The sequence below is a fragment of the Pocillopora verrucosa genome, chromosome 11, assembly GCF_036669915.1.
Source record: "Pocillopora verrucosa isolate sample1 chromosome 11, ASM3666991v2, whole genome shotgun sequence".
NCBI classification, from domain to species: domain Eukaryota; kingdom Metazoa; phylum Cnidaria; class Anthozoa; order Scleractinia; family Pocilloporidae; genus Pocillopora; species Pocillopora verrucosa.
Window position 1 is genome coordinate 5,871,507 of NC_089322.1, and position 21,933 is coordinate 5,893,439.

The window sequence follows — 21,933 nt, forward strand, 5'->3', positions numbered from 1 at the left end:
TCTAATACTAAATTCTCTGAACTAAAATTATAAGAATTGTATGGTTGACAGTAAGGAGAATTCCAAATTTGAGTTAAAGAGTTTATAATCCCTAATCACAGCACATGTAGTGTCTGGTCAAAATAATAGTAACTATTATAATAAATTTAAATTAAATAATGACATGTGACAAGGGTTGATGAATGGAGTTTATTTCTTGAATATCTGAATAACCTTCTGTTTGAATTGTAACAAGACCGGAAAGAGTAGATCCTTGACAATGTTTGCACAGTCAATCTTGAACTCCACTAATTTCTAAATTTTTATTCTAATAATATTATTCTATTACAACTGTAACCTCTTGAGCACTAGTATCAGCTTAGATTTCTCAGCTAGCTCAATTGCTGCTTAGTTTTTAAATCACTCTCGTGAACTTTTAGAATCTACAATTTAACAGCAGTCCTAATGTTTCTGTTGAGAAAACTATTGCTTAGTGGGGTTTTCACTACCACCACAAGTATATTTATCAATTAAAGCATTCACTCCTTGTATAGCATTTGGTATAAAAAGGTTCTTGTGCAAAAAATTCTTGAGTTTCTCTGTACAGTTATGAAAATGCAAGTCTTCATGTAGTGTTGGATTTGAGTTAAAGAGAGTTTTCATGGGAAAGAGATTGCCGTAATTTTTAACAATGACATCAAACCATTGAAGAGACAACAAGATTCAAAACGTATATAGAAAGTTAGTGAACATTTAAACTAGGGTCTGCCTCAAATGGTATTTCAGAAAAGAAAAGAAAGAAAATGGAACTTCATTTATTTTTTTTAACCCTGGTACTCTCAGGAGTGACCTAATAGGATTTTCTCCCAACACCTAGGGGAGATGTTCTAAGATTTCACATCAAACTCACTGAGCTAAAATCATGAGAAATGGCTGATGGTGTGAAGCATTTGAAAGAAGTAAGCTTACTAATTTTGTGTATGGCACAATAATGACGATTTATCTCTTTGCTAAAAGGCAAAAGTCGTTAAAAAATCCAAAACAATTATATATTCAATTGCATAATTATTAAATGCAAAACAAACAGCATAACATGGAAGTTCAGTTCTTTCCAAAATTGGATAAATTTTGTAATAAGTTTTTTCCAGTTGATCATTGTTACATGTACTTCTTGGTAAGATTAATTTTGTTTTTTTGATGCAGGACAGAAGATTACCTCTAGAAAGTCGCATGTAAATTTTGGTTTGGAAGATCTGAGAAGAAAAGAGGCCAAAAAAAGTCTTGCATAATAAATTTTATCAGCACTTCAATTGCACAAATGCAAATAGCCTTCATAAAATATTACATGACCATCATGCCCCAAGTAAACTAATAGATAATAATTATTATTAATAAAAGAGGATCGCACCCTCTCATTAACCTAAACGTGAACCATGTATATTTCTAATAGTGTGATAATAACTGTAGTTCGCACAATTTGAAAATTGGAATCAGAACACGATCAATAGAAGATTTTTTCTCTGCCAGAACACTGCTGACGTTTTTAGATTTAAGATATGTTAATACTTGAATTTACTGCAGATTGACATAACGGAGCTAAATTTTTTACCTTATATTATTACAATCTAAGCTCAAGTTTTAATATTTGATGCATTGTTGTTTACACCAAAGGAAGTAGTTGTAAATTTTACTATTCTGAAACTACTTGTAGGAACCATGATGCTTGGTTATAACACATCCATAATTTGGATATCACCCTAAGGCTGGAAAATTAACTCACTTTCACCTTTCACCAACAAAATAGCATACTGACCATTTTATACAAAAATCACTATTAACATTACATTACTATAGATTCTAAAGCATCTTCGTTTGAGAGTGGATTTCTTGTTTGAGCCTTATCAAAGATGAAACTGCCTCAGGCGTGGTCACCTTGTACCCAAAAAGTGACGTAGTTGTTCCACTGCAACAGACAAAAATTTATGAATAAATATATCAAGAATAAATTTAGAAGTACTCTTAATTCTTTGTCATTGATAATCTTCTTAGTAAGAAATTATACTGAGACAATTTTTCACATACAGAGCAATCATGTGGATTTGCTGACAGCCTGTGAGGTTTTAAACCTCTATGGCTTTGATTGTGATGCATCACTCTCCTGAGGGAGAGTGGAAGCATACTCTTCTGGGAAATTGTGAAAAAATTTAAGGTAGCTTAGACATGTGTTCCTTTTTTCTGACCAACAATTTCTTTTGATGGCGAGCAAGGAGTAAATTATTTTAAAGGTGGGTACTTAACTAAAGCAAAAGTTTGCCCTCTCAAAATCAACAATTTAAACCAGAAACTTTACATGGGTGAGAAACAGTAGTTTTAGTTGGAGAGTGCAAGATTAAATTTGTTGGTAAGAGTCTCGCACTTAATGGGCAAGACTTCAGAGCTCTGCAACTCACGCTTTGTGAATATTTTTGTATTGATTAACAGGCAAGTAAAGTAGAAAAAAGTTATAAAGGACTAAGACAAGAAGGTTAACCTACCAGTTGATGAACTCATGGGCAGGAGACCACCGGCGATCAGAGCTGGGCCCACATTCAGAAAAAGACTTTACATTCAAGCTTTTGACAAGACTGTTTTTCCGCAATTGTCTCAGAGCAGTGATGTCTGAATAAAAGTAATGATGAAAATTGGTTAATAGAGATGATAAATTTATGGCCATCTAGGTAATGGAATTCCAGGTCAAGTTTCGTTCAGGCAAGTCAGACATCTTACTGCACATGTGCTATTTGCAATTTGCACTTGTATTCAACTTTTCACTTGAGTTAATCAAAAAATGCACTTGTTTTTTGCCAATCAGATACAAATCATTTTTTCAAGTACATTATTATATGTCTACTAAGAGTCTTGAAATTTTTAAATTAGTCTATCATTACTTAAAAGTATGCATAAAAATGATAATGACAATTGGCTACTTGAAATGCACTATTTGCAGCTTGGAGATCAAGTGAACAAGGTCAGACCTCCTCAGAGTATTTGAATTCATGCCTAATAAAGATTTCTGGTTTAAATTTCCATTACCCTTGATTAAAAATCTCTCCTTAATAATAACAATTAAAATTAATTTTATAAGCTATTTTCTAATTCATGAGCTGCACATATGCAGTGTTAATGAAGGGTGTTTTATCCATCAGCAAACTAAACTATATTTTTATTTTTCTTGTTGCTGGTATGATATCAATTTGATATGCGTTTCATTTTATTCAAATTTAAACAGAGCTTAAGAAGACCTACTAACTCTCTACATGACCTAGCTATTAAGACTGTTAAATTCTCCAAACCAACATCTCAAGAACTACATAGCAGACAGTAGGGAGAATTACTACATGAGATCTTGAGTGTTAAAGGGTTAAGTTTCACCTGGTTTCCTGTTGCATTCAGCATAAATCCTTGCACATCTCTGCGCAGCAGATGATTTCTGTTCTTCTTCCAAGCCCTCGATCACAGCTATTCTATCTGCTACCTCAGTTGAAGAACAAGCAATGATATTGTCGCCATGAACCTGAAATAAACACAACATTGAGAATTATTAAGTTTTCAAAGGAAGAGATGTATCAACCTTTAACTCCCAAGATCTCACCAGCAATTCTCCTTACTACCGGCCATATAATTCTTGATGTTAGTTCAGAGAATTTGGTATTGGATCAACTAATAATCCCCTAATTGATCTTGTTCTTTATTCTCATTGCTAGTCTGCTTGATATTGTATTGATAACGTCAGGAGAAATTCTCTTTTGGTCACTCATTGGAGTTAAAGGTTTGACAGTATACAATACAGTTAATGCTTTGAATGTGGGGGAGGGGGAGGAGGGGGGTATTTGATCACATGGTCTAATAATTGAGCGGCTAAACTGATGATGACTTCTGCCAAGGATGTCAATCATTATTGCTGACAACAGTCCTTCTTGGATCAAAATGGAATTAGACTGTGTTTTTAAAAATTGTGGTGCTGTGTTGGTGAGGAATTATAGCAATATAATTTTGGCATTATCAACTGAGCTGATAATGTAAATTGGCCACAGCTCTGACAATGGGCTAACACTCAAAACAGCAGCTTTGAAACTTTTTACAGTGGCCAATTTACATTATCAACTCAGTTAATAATACCACAATTATCTTCTGAGAACTACCCTTGTAGAGAGGATCAGAGTACACCATCACTAGTGTAACAGGGAGCTGGATTCCATATGATTTTAGGTCCTACTTCAAGTCCTGGTCAGGGTTATTGTGTTTTATTTTCTTGCCCAAAAATCTTTTCCTTTATTTTTTTCAGTCTGATATTGAGTACTAGCTAGCCTAATAAAACACCAGGGAATCCTCCACTATACACAGAGCATCCCACAAAAGAATATTAGCAAAACTCCTTATTCCTACATGAAGGCTTCAAAATCAGGAAAAGCCTAGATAATTGTGCAAGTCTATTTTCATACGAGAAGAATACCTCTATGACACTGTTATGTGCTTGCAATGAAAAGGTTTTTCTTACCACAACACTGCTCTCAACAAAATCATCCATCAAAAGATGGCTCTCCAGTCTGAGGCTATCAAATGGTGGAAAAAATCCTTTCTTTTCCAATTCACTCATTACTTCTTTATTTCTTGAATTCCAACCACATGCCTTCGCTAATATCACCCTGGCCACATCCTTAGCATTACGCAGACGACACTTGTTCCCATCGTTGTCAAGTATGGCCACACCTTTGTAAATGAAGTCCTGGGCATAGGTGCAGCTCATGGCATTTTTTTGTCCTGTTTGAATTAGAAATAAGAGTAGAAAGGGTGTGGCGGCAATATGGAGAATATTCCTGAAATTCTTTGTTCCATCTGACAAAATTTCCTTCTACAAACTAGGTCACATTGATTTAATTTGTTTATTTGGAAACAATGCTTAAGGATAATTTTGTTAGACAGACTTGTCACAGTATTTCAAAGGTAGATCCAGTTTTTTATTTTGACAGCAGATCAAAACTTTGATACAGGTCTGCAGGTCAGATGGGGAAGGGGAGGGGGATTGGGCTGGTTACAGACCCCCCTCCTTTGGTATTCACCACTGTAAATTAATCTTTGCTGTGTCCCAAAATATAGGTTAACTCATACCATTCAAAATGGAAGGCCACTCTGTTTTCCTGATCTCTAATTCCTCCATCAGCTTTGTTCTCCTTTCATTTCGCAAGAACAGTTCCTGTGCTGATCGGTGCTCCATATCATAGACTCCAGTCTCCATATTCAGTTGTCCATGTCGTGTGTAGTGAAGTATGTCATGGTTGAAATGTTCCTTAATAGTTTCCATCAACTTTGTGGCATTTTCTTCCAGGACATGAGTGCACTTGATGGCTGATGGTAACCTGGAGAGAGATCTGTAGTTTCAACACCAATTACTATCTATTAAAATAAGTATAATAGTAATTTTGGATAAATATCAGTATCAGGGCAACTGCCCACCTACCCCTCCCCTAACCCAACATTCACCCTAACTTGTTATCAATTGACTGTTGTTGGGTAAGGGGAAGGGTAGGCGGGCAGTTGCCCAGATACTGATATTGATCTGTAAGTTTTATCTCTAAACATGTAATGTCTGGCTAAAATTTCATCAATATAGCATAAAGGTTCCTTATAAATAACCAAAGATTTTGGTAGAGATTACCAATATATGAGATGCACGTAGTCCTTAGTTTGTACACAGGGCTGTATTATTAGTCCTTTGGCACAAGCATTTCTACACTGGAAAGTTCTTTCTGGTAAGATCATTGGCAGACCTCTTGCCAACCCCAATTTGATTGATGCATGCTTAATATTCATGATTACCTCATACTTTGGAGACCACTAGAAGATCTGCCTGGTTGTAAGCCACTTGGCTTGAAAGTAGAGTTTACCTTTACCATTTCAACTGATAAGTAATTCAAACACCTTACCTGTAATCGTAGCGAGCTCTACACCCCTTACACCGAGTTGACCGTGCCTCGATTTCTGCCATTAGCAGCTTCTGCCTTGTCTCCTGTCTATTCTTCCATCCAATCAACCACTTTGCAGCATCCTCCGCTGATTGTTGTGGAGCATACTGGTAACTTGCAGGAGTACTAACATATGGCATGCACCTTGCATCAACAGTTTCTATATCACTGTAGGAGCTGTTCATACTTTCAAGGGCTCGTAAAACCTCCCTCTCTCGCTGAACCAAAGCACATTGTTTCTCTGCTTCCCTCATGTTCTTCTGCCGTTGTTTGTGATTAAGTCTGTCTTGCAGTGCTTCTCTACTTCCATATTTCCTTCTCGCAAGAGTAACAAGATCTGATACTAGGAACTCATAAGAGTCATTGTCAATCGTCCTAAGATCTCTCTCAGTGAGACTAAATTGCTCCTATTGGAGAAAAAAAAGGAGTTTTTGCTTGTAAAAATGTAAGTATCAGCTTAAAGATGAGAAGGAAAAATTTTCACTGATAATATATTAAGAAATATGGTCAATTTTGAGCATGGTAAGGAAATAAAGATGATATTTGCCTCAAATGTCACAAGCATGAGGCAAGGGTAAAAAATCTAAAGCATGCAGAGTTGCATCCTAATTCCTTGTATTCTCTGATACTTACTAAGCTACAGATAAAAAGGTAGTGAGCTTAGTTGTTACTACAGGCAGGTTCAAATAAGACTGAGGTCTTAGCTTGCATACTGCAAGGATTGGAAATGTCAAAAACATTAAGATTATTCCATTCCCATGACAGGATGTAGAACTTTTCTCTGGTCTCTGCCAACTTCTCTTACATTCAACTATGGTCAACAATCAAGAAACAAGCTTATGCCCCTCTCTTCACAAGAGGACCATGCACGTCAGTCAGAAATACACAAAAACAGAAATGGAGCCTATATTAACATGCACTCCCTCTCCCCCAGAGACAGGAATGCAGAGCACCAGGCTCTTCCCTCCACTGTTTCTTTCAGCAATAAATACACTTCTTAAAAGTTTTAAAGTGTCAGAGCAGCAATCTACGACAGAGAGAAAAAGTAACAATTATAAACCCCTCCCAAGGCACAGAGGACCTCAGTAGGGGAGGGGTGTTATAAGTGTTACTATTACCCTGTTGAAGATTGGGGCTTTCAAACACCTGATGCTCGACATACCTTGGCATGGCATTTACGTCTGTAAAACAAAGGGTGACAGTTGTCACAGAGCGTCACATCAAAATGAACATCTACCCGATGAGAACAGTTCCGATAACACACCACACAGCGCCATTTTGAGTATAACCAGCTCCTTGCTGCCATTACTTCCCAGCGCTTTTCACCTGTGCAAAGTTCAACAGCTTTATCATATGAAAATATTGATTCCTCACTCAAAGGATTTGCCACACACAAAACAGTGGGTTTGTGAACAAGTGCCAGCCTCATACACAATGGTTTCCATAAACGTTTGGCATGTGAATTCATAACACGACAAGTTGCCCCTATTGAGGACAGTGCTGGAGCATCTAGGTAAGAGAATAAGAGATTCAGCATCTCAGGAGGTAAGCATCCAAAATACTGTCCTATGCTTTCAATTCCACTTGCTCTTCGCTCACGAAGAAAAAGTCTAGTGATATATCTTGGACTACCACCAACACAACTTGTAAAACAACAATCCTCTGTCTTTCGTTTCTTTGTCCCTGGAGGCATTTTTTTTCCTAGGATCTAGACTGGAAGCACTGTGGATTGAAAGGTAGATTCAAGTTAACCCTTTAATTCCCATGAGTGATCAAGAAAAAATTTCTCCGTACAATATCAAGCAGACAAGGGATGAGAATGAAGAAAATATTAGTCAAGGGACTATAAGTTGATCAATACCAAATTCTCAAAACTACCATCACAAGAACTGTATGGCAGACAGTTAGGAGCATTACTAATGAGATCTTGGGAGTTAAAGGGTTAAGTATTTTCCAACAAAAGCCTTCATGAGTTTTGAATGCTTAATCTGATAAATTATTACCAAAACAAACCTGTAAGAATAAGAGTCCTTTAATCCTATGATAACAATCCAGGTATTCAAATCAAATTTCAAGAAAGCTTTTGAACATAATAAATAACATACCTTGATGAAACAAGAGGTTAAGGTGACTTCGCCTTGTTGAACTCACCACTACTAGTTACAAAACCACAGTGCTGTAATTTGAATTTTCGCATTTTTTTTGTCAGCATGTGATTGCCTTTTGACATTTGATCTGTGGAGTCAACAGTTCTCATTTTGTTCAAGTGTGGTTTCAAGGCAAAATCACGTTATTTGAGACAGGTTCGAGTATGCACGACTAATGAGTTATACCAGGGGAATCCCATTCCAAACATGCCACAGGATAGAGTAAGCAGACTGTTTGACCCACCGCAATTTATTGAAAGCAGAGAAAGGAAAACATTTTGAAAATAGTTATCCAGGCACAGCCAAAGTGAGCTCTTAAGCAAAGCTGTAGATAAATCAGACCGTTTCTTTCGCCGGGGAGTTTATTTATCTGAGCACTTCTGCAACACACGACTAGATTGAGTCCTCGCTGAAGACAGTAGTTCGATCTTTACATTTGCCCAGTGTTGAACAAAAATTGTTTGTTTAAAATCTGAGCGTATATTCTTATTGATATGATAATGCGGTAAACTCCAGGAAGGGCTTGGCCAATTTAGAGGTGATATTTTAAAATTCATGGGTTATTTTTTTTTAGTAAGAACCCTGCAGAAAGGAAATTTGTTTTGATCTCGAAAGATACCCGATACTCACGAAAATTTTAAGAGGGCGACCTACATTCACTCTGAGCTTGTAAAACATCCATGCAGGAAACTATCGACCCTTTTTACATGGAAGATGGAGAAATTTCTGATCTTCAGTTCGGGTAATATATTCTCTAAGGCAATCGGAGATTCACAATTTACTAACTACTGAAAAATCTGCCGGCTCATGAAGCTAAAGAATATTTCCGCGGCTTCGGAACTTTCAATTTCTCTCGTAAAACGCGCTGTCCTAGTTGTCCAAAATGTTATCAGTTTTCAGCTTTGTAAATGAAAGTTAGACAACGGGCTTGTCGAGTTTTCCTTTGCCGATTTTGACGGAATTATCAATGCCTTGCATTTTACATGTTAGATTAAAAATTGATACCAAATTGCTATGACATGTGGCATTTAAGAATTATGCATGAACAAAACGAATCGAACTTTTGCTCGTCTTCACTGATATAGAAACTAAGCGCAATTAATTAAAAAAAACTTGCAAAGTAAATGCTAGTGATTACGCTCTTTATATATACGTTAAAAAAAATACAGCGATTTGGATTTGCAGTTGTTTCGACATCAACGCTTTCCATCTCACCTCAACGCCTCGAAGATTTTCTTACAATAACAATGAACGCTCGGGAAATTTCTGCAAGCAAAAGCCGGTTCTCTCTTGTATTTTTTGCCCTTCTTGACTTATATTCTTCCACTTTAGAGTAAGAGGGAGATTTATCACTATATTTTTACCAACAAAACATCTAAAAATCGAGCAAACTTGCCAATAAATTTCCAGCTTTGTTGTAGAACATGTAAATATGCATTAGATCGCCCACAAAGAACTCAAAACCATAACGGAGAATTACTCGGATTTTTCTTTGATTATAAAGTAAAACTCGTTCTCGGTCATAGAACTTAAAGCGTGTTTCATCGAAGTTGCGAAACCATCAACACAAATATCAGATGAGCTAAATTCGAGCAACATTAACCTCACTAAGGTAATCCATGGCTCCACGAATTACTTAGCGGAAACTGTACACTGCTATATTTATAATATTCCATGAGGTTTTTTCAAGCGATCAGATGCTAGGCATGTAGGAAAATTTCTTCTTGAAATAAAAACAGAACCCTTTTCCTGTTAGATCGCTGTTTGTTGAAGATTTTTTTCCCAGAAGGAATGAGCCATTTTTTGGTGTTACAATACAGGCAAATAATTCTCGGCTCTGATCCCTTAGGTTAAACAGCTCGCCCCGTTAACTTCCAAAACTAGTCGATAAGCGGTTATAAAAACTTACCAGTTGCTTCTCTTGATCTTCAATAAGGAGACACGTTCGGAAAGTTATTCCTGAAGACAAGAAACGGTCGAAACAACGCCGACAACTCGCTCCTCGAAGAAATTTCACTGTCACTAAATCTGACTTTCATCAACCGCGAATATTTAAATACCCTTTACGTCTCATGTGTCCTATTAACTGATGACCAATCACGATGTAGGAAATTTGCATCCGGACCAATCAGATGGTGAGAAACATATTTGAAACAGAGGTGCTAACATGAATGCTCACGTGCATGGAACAAAAGATCTCTCTCAAATACCCGAAGACAATAGATCTTCTGATCTCACACAGCAAACTTTATTGTATTAACATTAGCATAACCTATTAAGGCATGTAAATCAATTCAAATACTTTGAAAAGTAAATTCAAGGCTATTGTTGTTTATATTAAGTCTACACTGTAATTTTTCACGCCATAGAAACGCACGTAAAGGTGTTCGCTTTGTTTTCTTTAAGGTTGTATTTGCGGTTTTTCTCTTCTCCACAAGAATGGACAAACCCAAGCAAAAACTGACAAACGGAATATTTAGTTTCAAAATTAACATTTCTATGAGGAAGGAAACTTGTTGAGTATTTGGCTACAGTCTTCAACAGAGTTTTGAGATAGTCCGATATGCAAGATTCTCTGTAATTAACAAAATCTTAAACGTAGCGAGCGATATTGCAATAGACATGAAAATGTAAGGAAGAAACTTTACACAGACCCAACAATTACTGATCTCTTAAACAAGAACTCGTAATAAAGTTTGCATTCGCTAGTTCCGTTCTTTCGCATTTCCTCACCAGAAAGTGCAAAAGTCATCTATAAACATACAATTTTTCTTTTTCGAACTGCGTGTTGCAGCAAGATTTTTTTTTATACTTAAGTATATAGTTTCAAATTGTCTTTTTCGTGTTGCCTTACAGACGTGTCGTCTCTATTTACTTAACAAATATTTTTACAAAGTAGCACAGAAACGATCTCTACCTCCCTTGAGAAAATTGCAATTTCCCGGTCTTTTGTGCTAGGAACCACGCAATTCTTTGAAAATCTTGCTTTTCCCTAAGCGATATCCCATTGATATCCTCAAGTAACTAAATTAGATGTTAAGAATACCTTTACGTCAAATTTCCCTCAAACATGAAAAGCTCTACGAGATTTTTTTCAATTAATCTGCAATTAACGTCAGGAAGTGAAATAAAATTTAAAAGTTCCTCCACCTCCCAAGAATTTATTGGCCATGCTTCTGCTCTACGCAAGCGCGGTGAAATTTACGGACAGAGTTCAAATTAAGACTGCCAGCGTTAGGCCTATTCCTTCAAAAGCGAACAAAGGCTTTAATTTACATTCTTAAACTTTGCAATAGGAGCTAATATAAAAGAAAAACAGGTACCGAAAAGGAAAAAGCTCTGGTAGGATTTCTTCACTCGATGACTAAACAATGTCATGTAATCAAGTTGTTTATTTCCGAAGCACGGCTATGAAATCTATACATGTAACAAACTTTACCGCAAAAAATGAAATCATGACTTAAAATGCAACGTGGGATGTAACAGTACGTGATGTTTGCATACGTTGAAAATCCAGATCCCGGCGTGGAACAATTAAGATACCGGAATTTAAAACCTTTTTTTTTTCATTTCTGGCGCAATAGTTGTATTGTGAAGGATATGTTTTTCCTCTTATATCTCAATAACGTTTGGCCTTCCCAGATGCCAAATTTGTCATAGTTTTGTATACATATGTTAAAAAAAAAGTTCTTAACGCCATCAAACGACGCGATTTCGATCTTTCCCCTCAAATTGCGCATGGTTACCTCACGAATTCTGAGCTAATCTCGTTGATCAACACACTCCAACGCAGTTCTGTTACGAGATTCAAAAGTTTGTCACTTTCCGTATTTATGCTGGTTAGGTTTTTTCTTTTTATTCTCGTATGTGATGGCAGCTTCTGTGGTGCTTTCCTTTCCATTTTCTTTCTCTACAATGGCGGCAAATTTCACACTAAAAATGAAAGTTGAACTTGAATAAAGGATGAGGTCATATCCAAACTATGTTTCCTATGATAATTAAATTCTAGTTTCAAACCACAAAAAGTAATCACTTAAATGTTTTTTTTTTCGCAGAGAGGAAGTCTTAGACATGAAAAATTTCAACTATACTAATTAGATTAGATATCAGTCAAACTGCGGAGAAAAGTTCGACAGCGAAACGGTCTACAAGTTTTCAATTTGTGTTTCTATGCTCCTTTCTTGAAAGAGACGAAACAAAGAAGTGTGAGGTGAAAAACTGATATTCGTTGTTCTATTTTCCAAGAAGCGGATCGCGAACGACAGTTCGTAATCGCAACCTTTAGAAATACATGATATTACTAACCCTGTCATTCTGCACTTTCCAGTTGATTTACGCAATTTGAGTATAAATTCATAGCTTAGCTTAGAGTAGGTCCTCATTACAAGACTGCAGGACGCGCGTTTTTAATGCGGCGTAAACGAAGATTTGATACCAGTGGAGGAGAGGTTTGCAGACCTCTAGCAGGCTTGCGTTGCTAAGGGCCTCATGAACATACTCTCTCTTTCGGGCAAAGAAACGCTTTGAGTTGAAAGGCTAATAATCACTTGTCATTTATCGGTCACAAGTCATTTGAGATCAAATTCCCCAACGGGTAACGGAGAGCCCACGTTAAACTTTCCTCGCCCCCATTGTGTGGCCTCGTGGCTCAGTTGGGTAATGGCGCTTATCATTGGGGAGGAATACGTTGTGTTTTGTCCAAGCCTGATTTTTTCCGACTTCTTCCACTACAGTTACTTTTCCTGTACTTATCTAACGAAGATCGTTTCGTCGAGGTTAACTAATCCACAAATGCAAATATCAATTTTGAATTCCTTTTCATGAAACAAAAAACCCACGCAAACCTTTTCTTCATTCATTAAATTGTGGCATCGTATTTTCGTAGATAACAGCGCGGCCACCCACTGAGTAAAAGGCACCAGTTCAGTTCCCTTTTTAGCTTACCAGTTCGGTTTCCATGCTGAGTTAAGGAATGATCTAAGCATCTCGGTCCATTTTCCATTTCTACAATTCCTTTAATAGCATGCATTTCACTTACGAGGATTAATTCGTCGCCTACTCCTTCCAGCTAGCGCGTAAACTCACAAGAGTTGTCGAGCTGCAAATGTGTCGAGCCTACGAGAACGTTTTCACCAGAGCTGCAGCACGAACGGTGAAATTTGTAGATGCGAGCAGACCGCTTGCTAATCACACACCACACGCTCCTATCAAGTGCACGCTTCGCTCACAGTCTCGTATCATGTGAGCTTCGCGGCTCACACCGGGCGCACGAGCGCCTTCTCAATGGCTAAAGTCTTAGTAAAGACCAGTATAGGCGGAGGGAATATAGCCCAAAGCCCTTTCAAAAGACCAATCAAAAGAGAGGTTTACGAGACGACTTGCTGTGCTTTTTGTCACGCTACTCAAACACAGTAAACAGAAGTTTAAAATGATGAGATATTTGAGGAGATTACTCGCCTTAGTGAGAGAATTCAAGCCTTGATATATTTCGTACTCTTCTTCCCTTTTAGTGGCTTAACAAATAAAGCGGACCTCGTGATCGAATATCCATGGCAAAATCTGGAACAACGCCTAGATTTTAAGTTGGGATCGTTTGATTGACTTTTCGTGCTGTGGAGTGTTTTTGTGGTGTTTCACTTCCGGTTCGTTGCGGTGAGGCAAATATTGATTTCAAGACATCATATCATTTTAGCCAGGAATAAGCGAGCGACAGTAAAATTAAAACTAGGAATTCGGAGAGGCGCACCGATGCTAAGAAAGAACAGTTTACCTGAAGCCTTTTTTCCGCAATGGGCTTTGCCTTTATGAATTGTATTCAAACTCTTCAACGTATGACGGAAAATGTGATTCACGCTTGAAGTACCGCACTCGACGTGAGCAGAATTCTATTTTTACAAAGAGCATTGCGTAACAAATGAACCTCATCATTTTTCCGGAAACACTTAGATCTGCTTGAATGATAAGTAAGCTCTTTACAAAGAAAGCGAATTTACCGTCACGTAACACGCTCCATTTGTATTGCTTAAAACCAGCGTGGGTCGATTTCCCGGGTTGTCAACTAAGTTCGCTCCAAAGAATACATTTTTTTGCAGGTTTATGGGACTTTGCATATAAAACGTGATTTGGCTTTGAGTTCAAATGTTTTCTCAGGCTCTTAACTTTGTAATTGCTATTCGAAAATTGGGACAACGCCCTCTCGTCATAAGTAAACAATCAATAGACTTCCTGTTATTAGACAAGCCACCCGCCCTCTTTTGTTCAGTAATGATAATGAATGTACTTTCTGATTGGTTCCTGGTCGTGCATTTTTTTTATACAGATATAAAACCGCTTTGAAATGAGGAGCCATAGAACAAAAAAAAAGAAAGAAAAAAAACGCTACAGGTTAGTTTGATGCAATCTATTTCATAATTGGTTTTTGTCTTTGAGCTGTTGATATCAAGGTACAAATTCTGTGAACAATTATCCTGGTACCGGATCACGGCGTCTATTTGATTTTCGTCGTATGGTTGCTTTTCTGAGAATTTTTGTCCATTGAAAAACTTTCAGAAATGTTGTAAATCAAGTTCCACTCTGAATTACAGAAAGATAAAAAAATGAATTTAAAACTAATACCTGAGTCAACTTATAACCCATTCACACCAGCAAAACATGTTTTGTTAAACTGGTTTTCATTGAATGAAAATTATAAACAGAGAACTGAAAAACTTGATTTTCCATTGGATTCAAGTACTAGCTAACTTGTATTTCCAATGTGCTACATTCAAGTCAAAAATATTCGGTTAAATAGTTTCTATGAAGAAAAAAAAAATTAAACTGTGTTTAACAAAACAACTTTTAAACATGTTTAAGCTTTGGTGTGAATGGGGCATTAGTCCTTTATGGGGCGTATGTCAAGTAATAGGCTCCTGCGTATGTAATATTCCCCCATGATGCACTTCGACGAGTAAAACTGAATTTAAATCTTTTCCGTCGTGTTCCTCTTACAACGGTTGTATGAAACTATCCCGGTACTCTCAAATAAGACTATGAGTAGTCCCTTCTTTTGGCCAAGTCCGTCGTGCTAATGAAAAAAGGTCAGTCACCAAAAATAATTGATGTTAGTACGTCGCGCTTTACCATGGGAGTGAGGGACACGATAATTCAGCGCGACACGCTAACATCAACTGTCATTTTCTCTAACTTTTTTTTAATAGTACGCACGTCTTCGCCTAAAAGGAAGAACTGTTCGTAGACTACGCTCTGATAACATCCATCGACATCCTGTGGTAAGGTGGATTGCCAGCTCTGATCACCCCCCCCCCCCCCACCTCCTCCCCCACCCTTCGTAGACAAACCGTAGGCTCTGTCGAGTAATTAGCGCTTGGTTTCAATTTTCAATTTCAATTTTTTCATTGATCTGTTTCATAGTTATAAGAACTGGGGAAAATGACCAAAAAAAATAAGAAAGCAAAGACAACAGTTCCACTAATTTAACACCAGTTTAATCAGATGAGTGTATTTTTTAAACCTGCACAAACGAGAAATTAGACTACTCAATTCCTCAATATATTTTGCTAACTATTTAACCTGTCTTTGAGAAAGACCTAGTAAAAATGAGAATGATTCGAATCATTTTTTTTATTGAATGAAATTTTTCACAGATTTTCAATAATCCTCCCTCTTCTTCCTTAATCATCCCACCATCAACTTTTCAACCGTCATCTGCAAGGAAAATAAGATTATATGATAAAGCAACAAATTTGTAAAAAAAAATTGTCACTGTATTAGGAATTTTCTCGATAAAAACTGTTTCAATTTAAAGTTGCAATTACAGAGATGAAGAAAAAGAAAAAACGCTTCGATTTGGACTGTTTGAGATTGTCAAACCGATCAATGATGACGTTGCTTTCTGAATGCAAAACTTTTGATCCATTCCTCTATATGAAATAGAGATCAAACTCGCAGCTTTTCATGTAGCAGATGACACGCATGATATATATTCACTTAAATACTGTTGAGTACGACGAAACAGCAAACGTCTTTAGTCGGCGCAAGCGCAGGACGTTTAAAACATCACTTTCCTTGGGAATCAAACTAGTTACCCGCTAAAAATTCCTACAAAATACTCGGCTATATTTAAGCTGCAAAAAGATTTATGACTAGGTAGGTTTTATACCATCAATCCGTTTCTCTTGGAGTACAAATATGATATTAATCGAGGATGGGCTCTGTATCGAGAATTCGTTTAGCTTTTGGCTCACCTTAAATTTTTAACACTGTGATCCTGTGGTTCTCTCTCTCGGCTATCGCGATCCTCCCATCAGGCATCAGGGCCAGTCCTAACGGGAACCAACACTCGTGCAGGGCGGTGCCATATTTCCCATGCTCTCTCTGCGGCTCCCCAGCCATGGAGAATACTTTCACCTTGTGATTTCTGTAATCCGAGCCATACACCTCGCCCCTCGCAGCATCAAACAGCAAGAAGCGCAAGTGAGTACCCTTTGGACCAAATAAACTCAGGTAGTCACCGGCACCACTGAAAACTTGGATTCTGTGCAGCGCTGAATCGGACACGTAGATCTTACCGGAATCGTCACAGCTGACATGATTGATGGCCTGAAATTCGCCTTCTTCACGACCAAACTTTCCAAACTTGCAGAGGGTCTTTCCTTCAGCAGCGCTCAGGATGTAGATCCTATAGCTTGAGGAATCACCAGCAATAATGTTACCATTGGAATCAATAGCAACGCTCGCGAAGTGGGGATGGACTTCTGGGTCATGGACCTCCGGAATGATTTGCACAAGCCTGTTGCCTTCGTAATCGAATATCTGAATCCTTCCGTGGCCGTTTTCGTCTTCGTCTGCCACAAGAATGTTTCCGTCTTTGGTGAGACAGAAATCTGTCATACCATTGACCTTTCCTTCGCCTCGCTTCAATAGACATTTCAAAAATTTTCCTTTAGCGTTAAAGAGCTGGATACGTTGGATGGTCACTACGCCTCCCATTCCGATCGTGTGCTCTTCCAACACAAGGAACTGCCCCTCTTTATCAATGGCTACTTTCTCTGGGTAGCACATCTGACCATCAGCCATGCCATAATCACCGAAGCACCAAATCGCTGGGGGCTCGTAATCGGGTTTCTCGCTCGGCAGGGCCTCGGCGGAGATATCAAATACGGGCCAATCCCCAAGTTCTTGCCCAATACTTCTTACGTACTCCTTCGCTGCATCGTCAATGACTTTGACCTGGGCCAAAATTGTAGGGTTGTTTTTCTCTTCAATGGCTGAATTAACCCCGGCGATACCTCGCAGCTTATTCAGCAAATGGCGAAAGAAATTCGCGACCATCTCGCTCTCATCGAGGTAGATGAACGAAGCCTCGAGCAAAGCGATCTTGCATCCTATCACTCTGTCTTCCGTCGCGTTGTCACTGTCTTCTAAGACAAATTTTCCCGTCTGCTGGTTCAGCCAAAATTTGACCTTGCTGAAAATTTCTTCGCCTGGATTCACGTGTTTTATGGTGATCAACCTGTCGCGGATATTCAGCGCTGCGGAGCCGAGAAAACTCCGGAAAGAGTTTTCCTCAATTTTGCATACCTCGCGTAGGATCTGCTCCTTCAGCCATCTGTACGTGGAATCATTATCCTGCACGATTTCTTCGACTTTTTCCCACTGGTCACTCACAAACAAGTGAAAGGCGAGCTTAAACCAATTCTTCAGCGATCTTTCGGGCATTTTGTATCATTTAAAAATGATGAAAAATGAAAACTGCTTTAGTTAATGTAGACACGTCTGACGAATAAAACGTTTCGGTTTTTCAGTGGTGTAATTGATTGTTGTTTTGAATATTTAATTGTACGTAATATGCTAATCACGAACAGCTGGTTATATCAAATAAACAAATGAGCAACCAGTTAATAATAAATCTGAATACTGAAAACGACTCTCAAAAAGGTTAATTAGTTACTTTAACAAGGCTATCTTCGAAGATCATAGCATTTTTTTTTTGCAATTGGAAAATTTACTTCAATCACGTCCTGAGAAAGCGTGACAGTCTGTTTGATCGACTAACCATGTTGTCATGCAATATGAAGAAAAAGCTTTTTTAAAGCACGAAAATGAAAATCAATTTCTTTATTAATTGTGGTATAGAAAATGGATTAATATCAGTATCTGGGCAACTGCCCACCTACCCCTACCCTAACCCAACAACAGTCAACTGATAACAAGCTGGGGTGAATGTTGGGTTAAGGGAGGGGTAGGTGGGCCGTTACCCAGACACTGATACTGATCCTAGAAAATCTCTTTATCACCTGTAGAGGAAAATATGGATGTTTGGATTTAAGTTGGTCTTTTGATAATTATTCTGAGAGAAAGACTTTATGCGTGTCTGGGCGAGCTTCCTCGAATCATGTTATCTTTTGCTTGTTCCTGAGGCTCCACGCTTTATCGAAGTCTCCTTCGCAGCCGTTTCTATGTATGTCACGTAACTTTCCCTTTAAAGAGGCGTTGCGTTTTCACATCGTTAACTTCTTAAAGTCCTCTTAATGTTGTCAATCCGTCAGTCAAGTCCATTGTCAGTATGAATCTCGAGAGGATTTCGGTGCATTCTTTAGCGACACGTACTTCCCAGCAAATTCTGAGAAATAAGATATAACTTATAGGATTTATATGATGAAAAATCATAATCATGATTATTTTACGATCCTGAAACAGTGAAAAGGTTGAAAAGTAAACTTAGGGAACGGTACGTTGTTATTCATTGCCTGGGGGGGGGGGGGAGAGGAGGATTTGGTTCGTATCAAACTAAAATTTACCCTATCCCCCCTAAGGCTCCGTAGCAATGAAAATTGGCCTAGTCTCCCTATATGCTCTGTTAGCGATGACTGATCCCCACTCTGTTCCCCCTGAAAACCAAAAGATCTTCCGACCCCTCCCCCCCGTAACAAATAATGACTGCTCCCTCACCTGTAAATCCTTGTTTTCCTTGGGTATAACGTAATATGTGTGACCCTCTCTGGCTTTTAACAGACCAATATCACTTTTTAACAACTGACAGTTTTCTAACGACGGATCACTGGTCTGATGATAATTGTATGCTTTACAATAGTTATACCGTATGCAGTGGTCCCAGCAATGGAGTTCAGAGACAACCCTGAACTCCAGAAGAACGTCACCTTCCAAAAACTTGTTCATAAGTGGTCTTCTTTCTACTAATGAAACTTTGCTGCAGCCTCCTTAAAAAGGAAGAAATATTAAAGGAGCGAAGGTATTTTTTTCAAAACGATTTGGTGATTGGTCAGGCATATGCTCTATTTCGTATATTTGCCCTTTTAAATCGCACGCGAAATTCCAAATTCAGTATTTTTTAACTTAGTTCGATTGCTTCTTGCCTGTTTAAATTCAAGGTTTCCAAAGTCATATGGGATAAGGGCACTTCCTATATTTAATTTTGCCCAGTTCCTAAATTCTCCCTTTCGGTTCCCATGTACGGGCTGAACCGCTGACCCCGGGCGGGTTCATTCCCACAACAAAGCGTGGAAGAGGGTAGACCACAGTGACTAGACTACTATCATTGCAAATTAAAATCATCTACTACTTGTTGTCAGTCCTTTAGAACCGATTGTCCAGAGTTCAATACTGACATAGAATTTAAATCATCTACCACGGGTAGATGATTCGCGGGGGAATCTTTAATCAATACTCATTTTCCTTCAGTTGATGGCAGGGTAATGGCCTTTCCAACTAGCTTGTTCCATAGTTACCTTTATGGGGCTGTTTTTCTTTGGTTCTGAGGCATTTAAATTTTACTTTGTTTTTTTTATGAACACAACACTCTTCGCTAAGTTGTCTGCATCCCTCTTCTGTCACATGGTCACCGGGCTCGAAACAGGAATCGCCTTTCAGGACTGCAGAGTACGAACAGTCTGCAACAAGATATTTGTGAAAAACCTTGAGTAAGGAAACTCAACCAGCTATATCGCGGTAAAATCCGTGAAGCCATGTTGCTTCTTCTTACGAACCACATCGGTTTCTCTCTGCAGGCGAAAATTGGTGCGAAATCTAGGACGTGGTTATCTTGGGCAGAAAACGATTACGGATCAAATGAGCGCGATAACTACAATTTCCCGTCAGAAAAAGATATCAATTCCTAATGCTGATATTTCCGACAAAGTCTAAACTCCCTCATAAATTCGTTATTTCATAAGTTACTTCGGCATTGTGTTCAGGCCGCGATAAATCTGGACAAAGATGAGTAGCTTACCAATGGCTGTGATTTGTTTCAGAGTCAGAAGAAGGCAGACGAGGATGATTTGCGTTTTCAAGTAGTGGCAGTCAAGCAGAAGACTACAATCTACAATAAAACAATAGGGAATTTATGCTCGCGGGCATAAATATGTTTTAGGTTCGACTCTGAAAATAGTCATAAATTTGTAATTAATTTTTGTGGCCGCTGTATTACTTTTCGAGTCTCTATCTCGAGTCTATCAGATTTTAAGATCAGTCAAGGAAGAAACTCATGAAGACCTCTTCATCTAAGCTTTCAAGCCTGTTTCTCCGAGATTCCGGTGGCACATGACTGTATTTATTAAACTTATACCCCATTCACACCAGCAAAACATGTTTTGTTAAACTGGTTTTCATTGAATGAAAATTATAAGAGAACTGAAAAACTTGATTTTCCATTGGATTCAAGTACTTGCTAACTTGCATTTCCAATGTGCTACATTCAAGTCAAAAATATTCGGCTAAATAGTTTCTATGAAGAAAAAAAAAATTAAACTGTGTTTAACAAAACAACTTTTAAACATGTTTAAGCTTTGGTGTGAATGGGGCATTAGTCAGGTTTTTACATTCAATCTTTAAGGCTTCCATTATCTTGCGTTATTTTGGGGGTTATGCATGTTATGGCATAATTCCAAAAAGATAAATTTTATTTTAAAAATTCAGTTATTCACTTTAGTAACACGGACAAATCAGAACAAACTCACCTGAGTGCATTGCAGCATAAAATTCCAGTCTGTTGAGAATTTTTCCAAACTCGTTAGTTTTGGCAAAATATGGGCTTGATATGCAGTATTTGTTGAAAGGAGATTTTTCTTTCAGTTTTGTTTAGAGAGCTGACGTTTACTCTTTCAAAAGATGATAAGCTTGTTACTATCAGTTTTTTGGTGATTGGCTGAGAGTGGTCTTCAGCAGCTGCTAATACAACGAGCCATAAAAGCGTTCACCTTTGTGTAAATATCGAGTTAAGTAATTGCTTTTATAGCGCAGAAAACTCCGAAAAAAGATCTATAGTGTGATGCACGTGTTAAAAGTTAAGAACAATTTGGCAAATAATAATTTGAAATGTCATTCCTGTTTGGGAAAGAAATTCTTCGTATTTGCTCAGAGAACATAGATGCTCATCAAAAGAGCATATGTTGTCTCAAGGTTATTAAAAATTTTTTTCCTCTCACGGTGGTCTCAGAAAATAATTGCACTAATAGACATTTAAGGAATAGCACATCAGTAAATTTAATGTTAGCTGCCGCTCATCACTCAGCGATGACTTTTTGTAAGAACGCTTCATTTTTGCACATGTTTTTGCGCGCCCAGCGCAAAGGGCAAGGAGATGAAATAGTCGATCTAAATCCGGATGGTGATCTTTCGGCTCCACCATTAACGTCGCAAGGCATTTCAAAGGAGAGGCATATTTCTGAAAACAAGAATTTTATCTCCACCATTAACCCCTTAATGACGAGAATACTCAAACTTATCAGGCAGAAGTTGTTAGTTTGATCTAACACCAAATTCTTGTAACCAATTTATAAGGAAACGTG

The 21,933-nt window shown here is 38.0% G+C and overlaps 3 protein-coding genes across 8 annotated transcripts; all 3 read right to left on the reverse strand.

Annotated features, from left to right (window-relative positions):
• Positions 1–195: 195 nt before the first annotated feature.
• LOC131795305 (uncharacterized) lies at positions 196–13,360 on the reverse strand. Of its 6 annotated transcripts, none has more exons than XM_066174355.1 (9): positions 13,167–13,359; positions 10,038–12,061; positions 7,144–7,703; positions 5,943–6,388; positions 5,128–5,387; positions 4,517–4,779; positions 3,391–3,532; positions 2,514–2,637; positions 196–1,942 (listed from the first exon to the last, which is right to left on the reverse strand). In XM_066174355.1, exons 3-9 carry the CDS (start codon positions 7,672–7,674, stop codon positions 1,837–1,839), a joined length of 1,872 nt encoding a protein of 623 aa, XP_066030452.1. In that variant the 5' UTR covers positions 7,675–7,703; positions 10,038–12,061; positions 13,167–13,359; the 3' UTR covers positions 196–1,836. The 6 variants fall into 6 exon arrangements, with proteins under 6 accessions (XP_066030452.1, XP_058968862.2, XP_058968863.2 ...); XM_059112879.2 differs by lacking the exon at positions 13,167–13,359 and adding an exon at positions 13,073–13,118; XM_059112880.2 differs by lacking the exon at positions 13,167–13,359 and adding an exon at positions 13,073–13,117 and having other exon boundaries at positions 5,128–5,375.
• Positions 13,361–15,597: 2,237 nt separating this feature from the next.
• On the reverse strand, positions 15,598–17,952 carry LOC131795301 (E3 ubiquitin-protein ligase TRIM71-like). Its single transcript, XM_059112873.2, has 2 exons — positions 16,372–17,952; positions 15,598–15,832 (listed from the first exon to the last, which is right to left on the reverse strand). The coding sequence occupies exon 1, from the start codon at positions 17,843–17,845 to the stop codon at positions 16,373–16,375; it is 1,473 nt and encodes a 490-aa protein (XP_058968856.2). The 5' UTR covers positions 17,846–17,952; the 3' UTR covers positions 15,598–15,832; position 16,372.
• A 668-nt stretch (positions 17,953–18,620) lies between these two features.
• On the reverse strand, positions 18,621–21,507 carry LOC131795302 (uncharacterized). The gene is made up of 5 exons (XM_059112875.2): positions 21,103–21,507; positions 20,376–20,465; positions 19,876–20,037; positions 19,079–19,347; positions 18,621–18,749 (listed from the first exon to the last, which is right to left on the reverse strand). Exons 1-5 carry the CDS (start codon positions 21,110–21,112, stop codon positions 18,723–18,725), a joined length of 558 nt encoding a protein of 185 aa, XP_058968858.2. The 5' UTR covers positions 21,113–21,507; the 3' UTR covers positions 18,621–18,722.
• Positions 21,508–21,933: the final 426 nt, after the last annotated feature.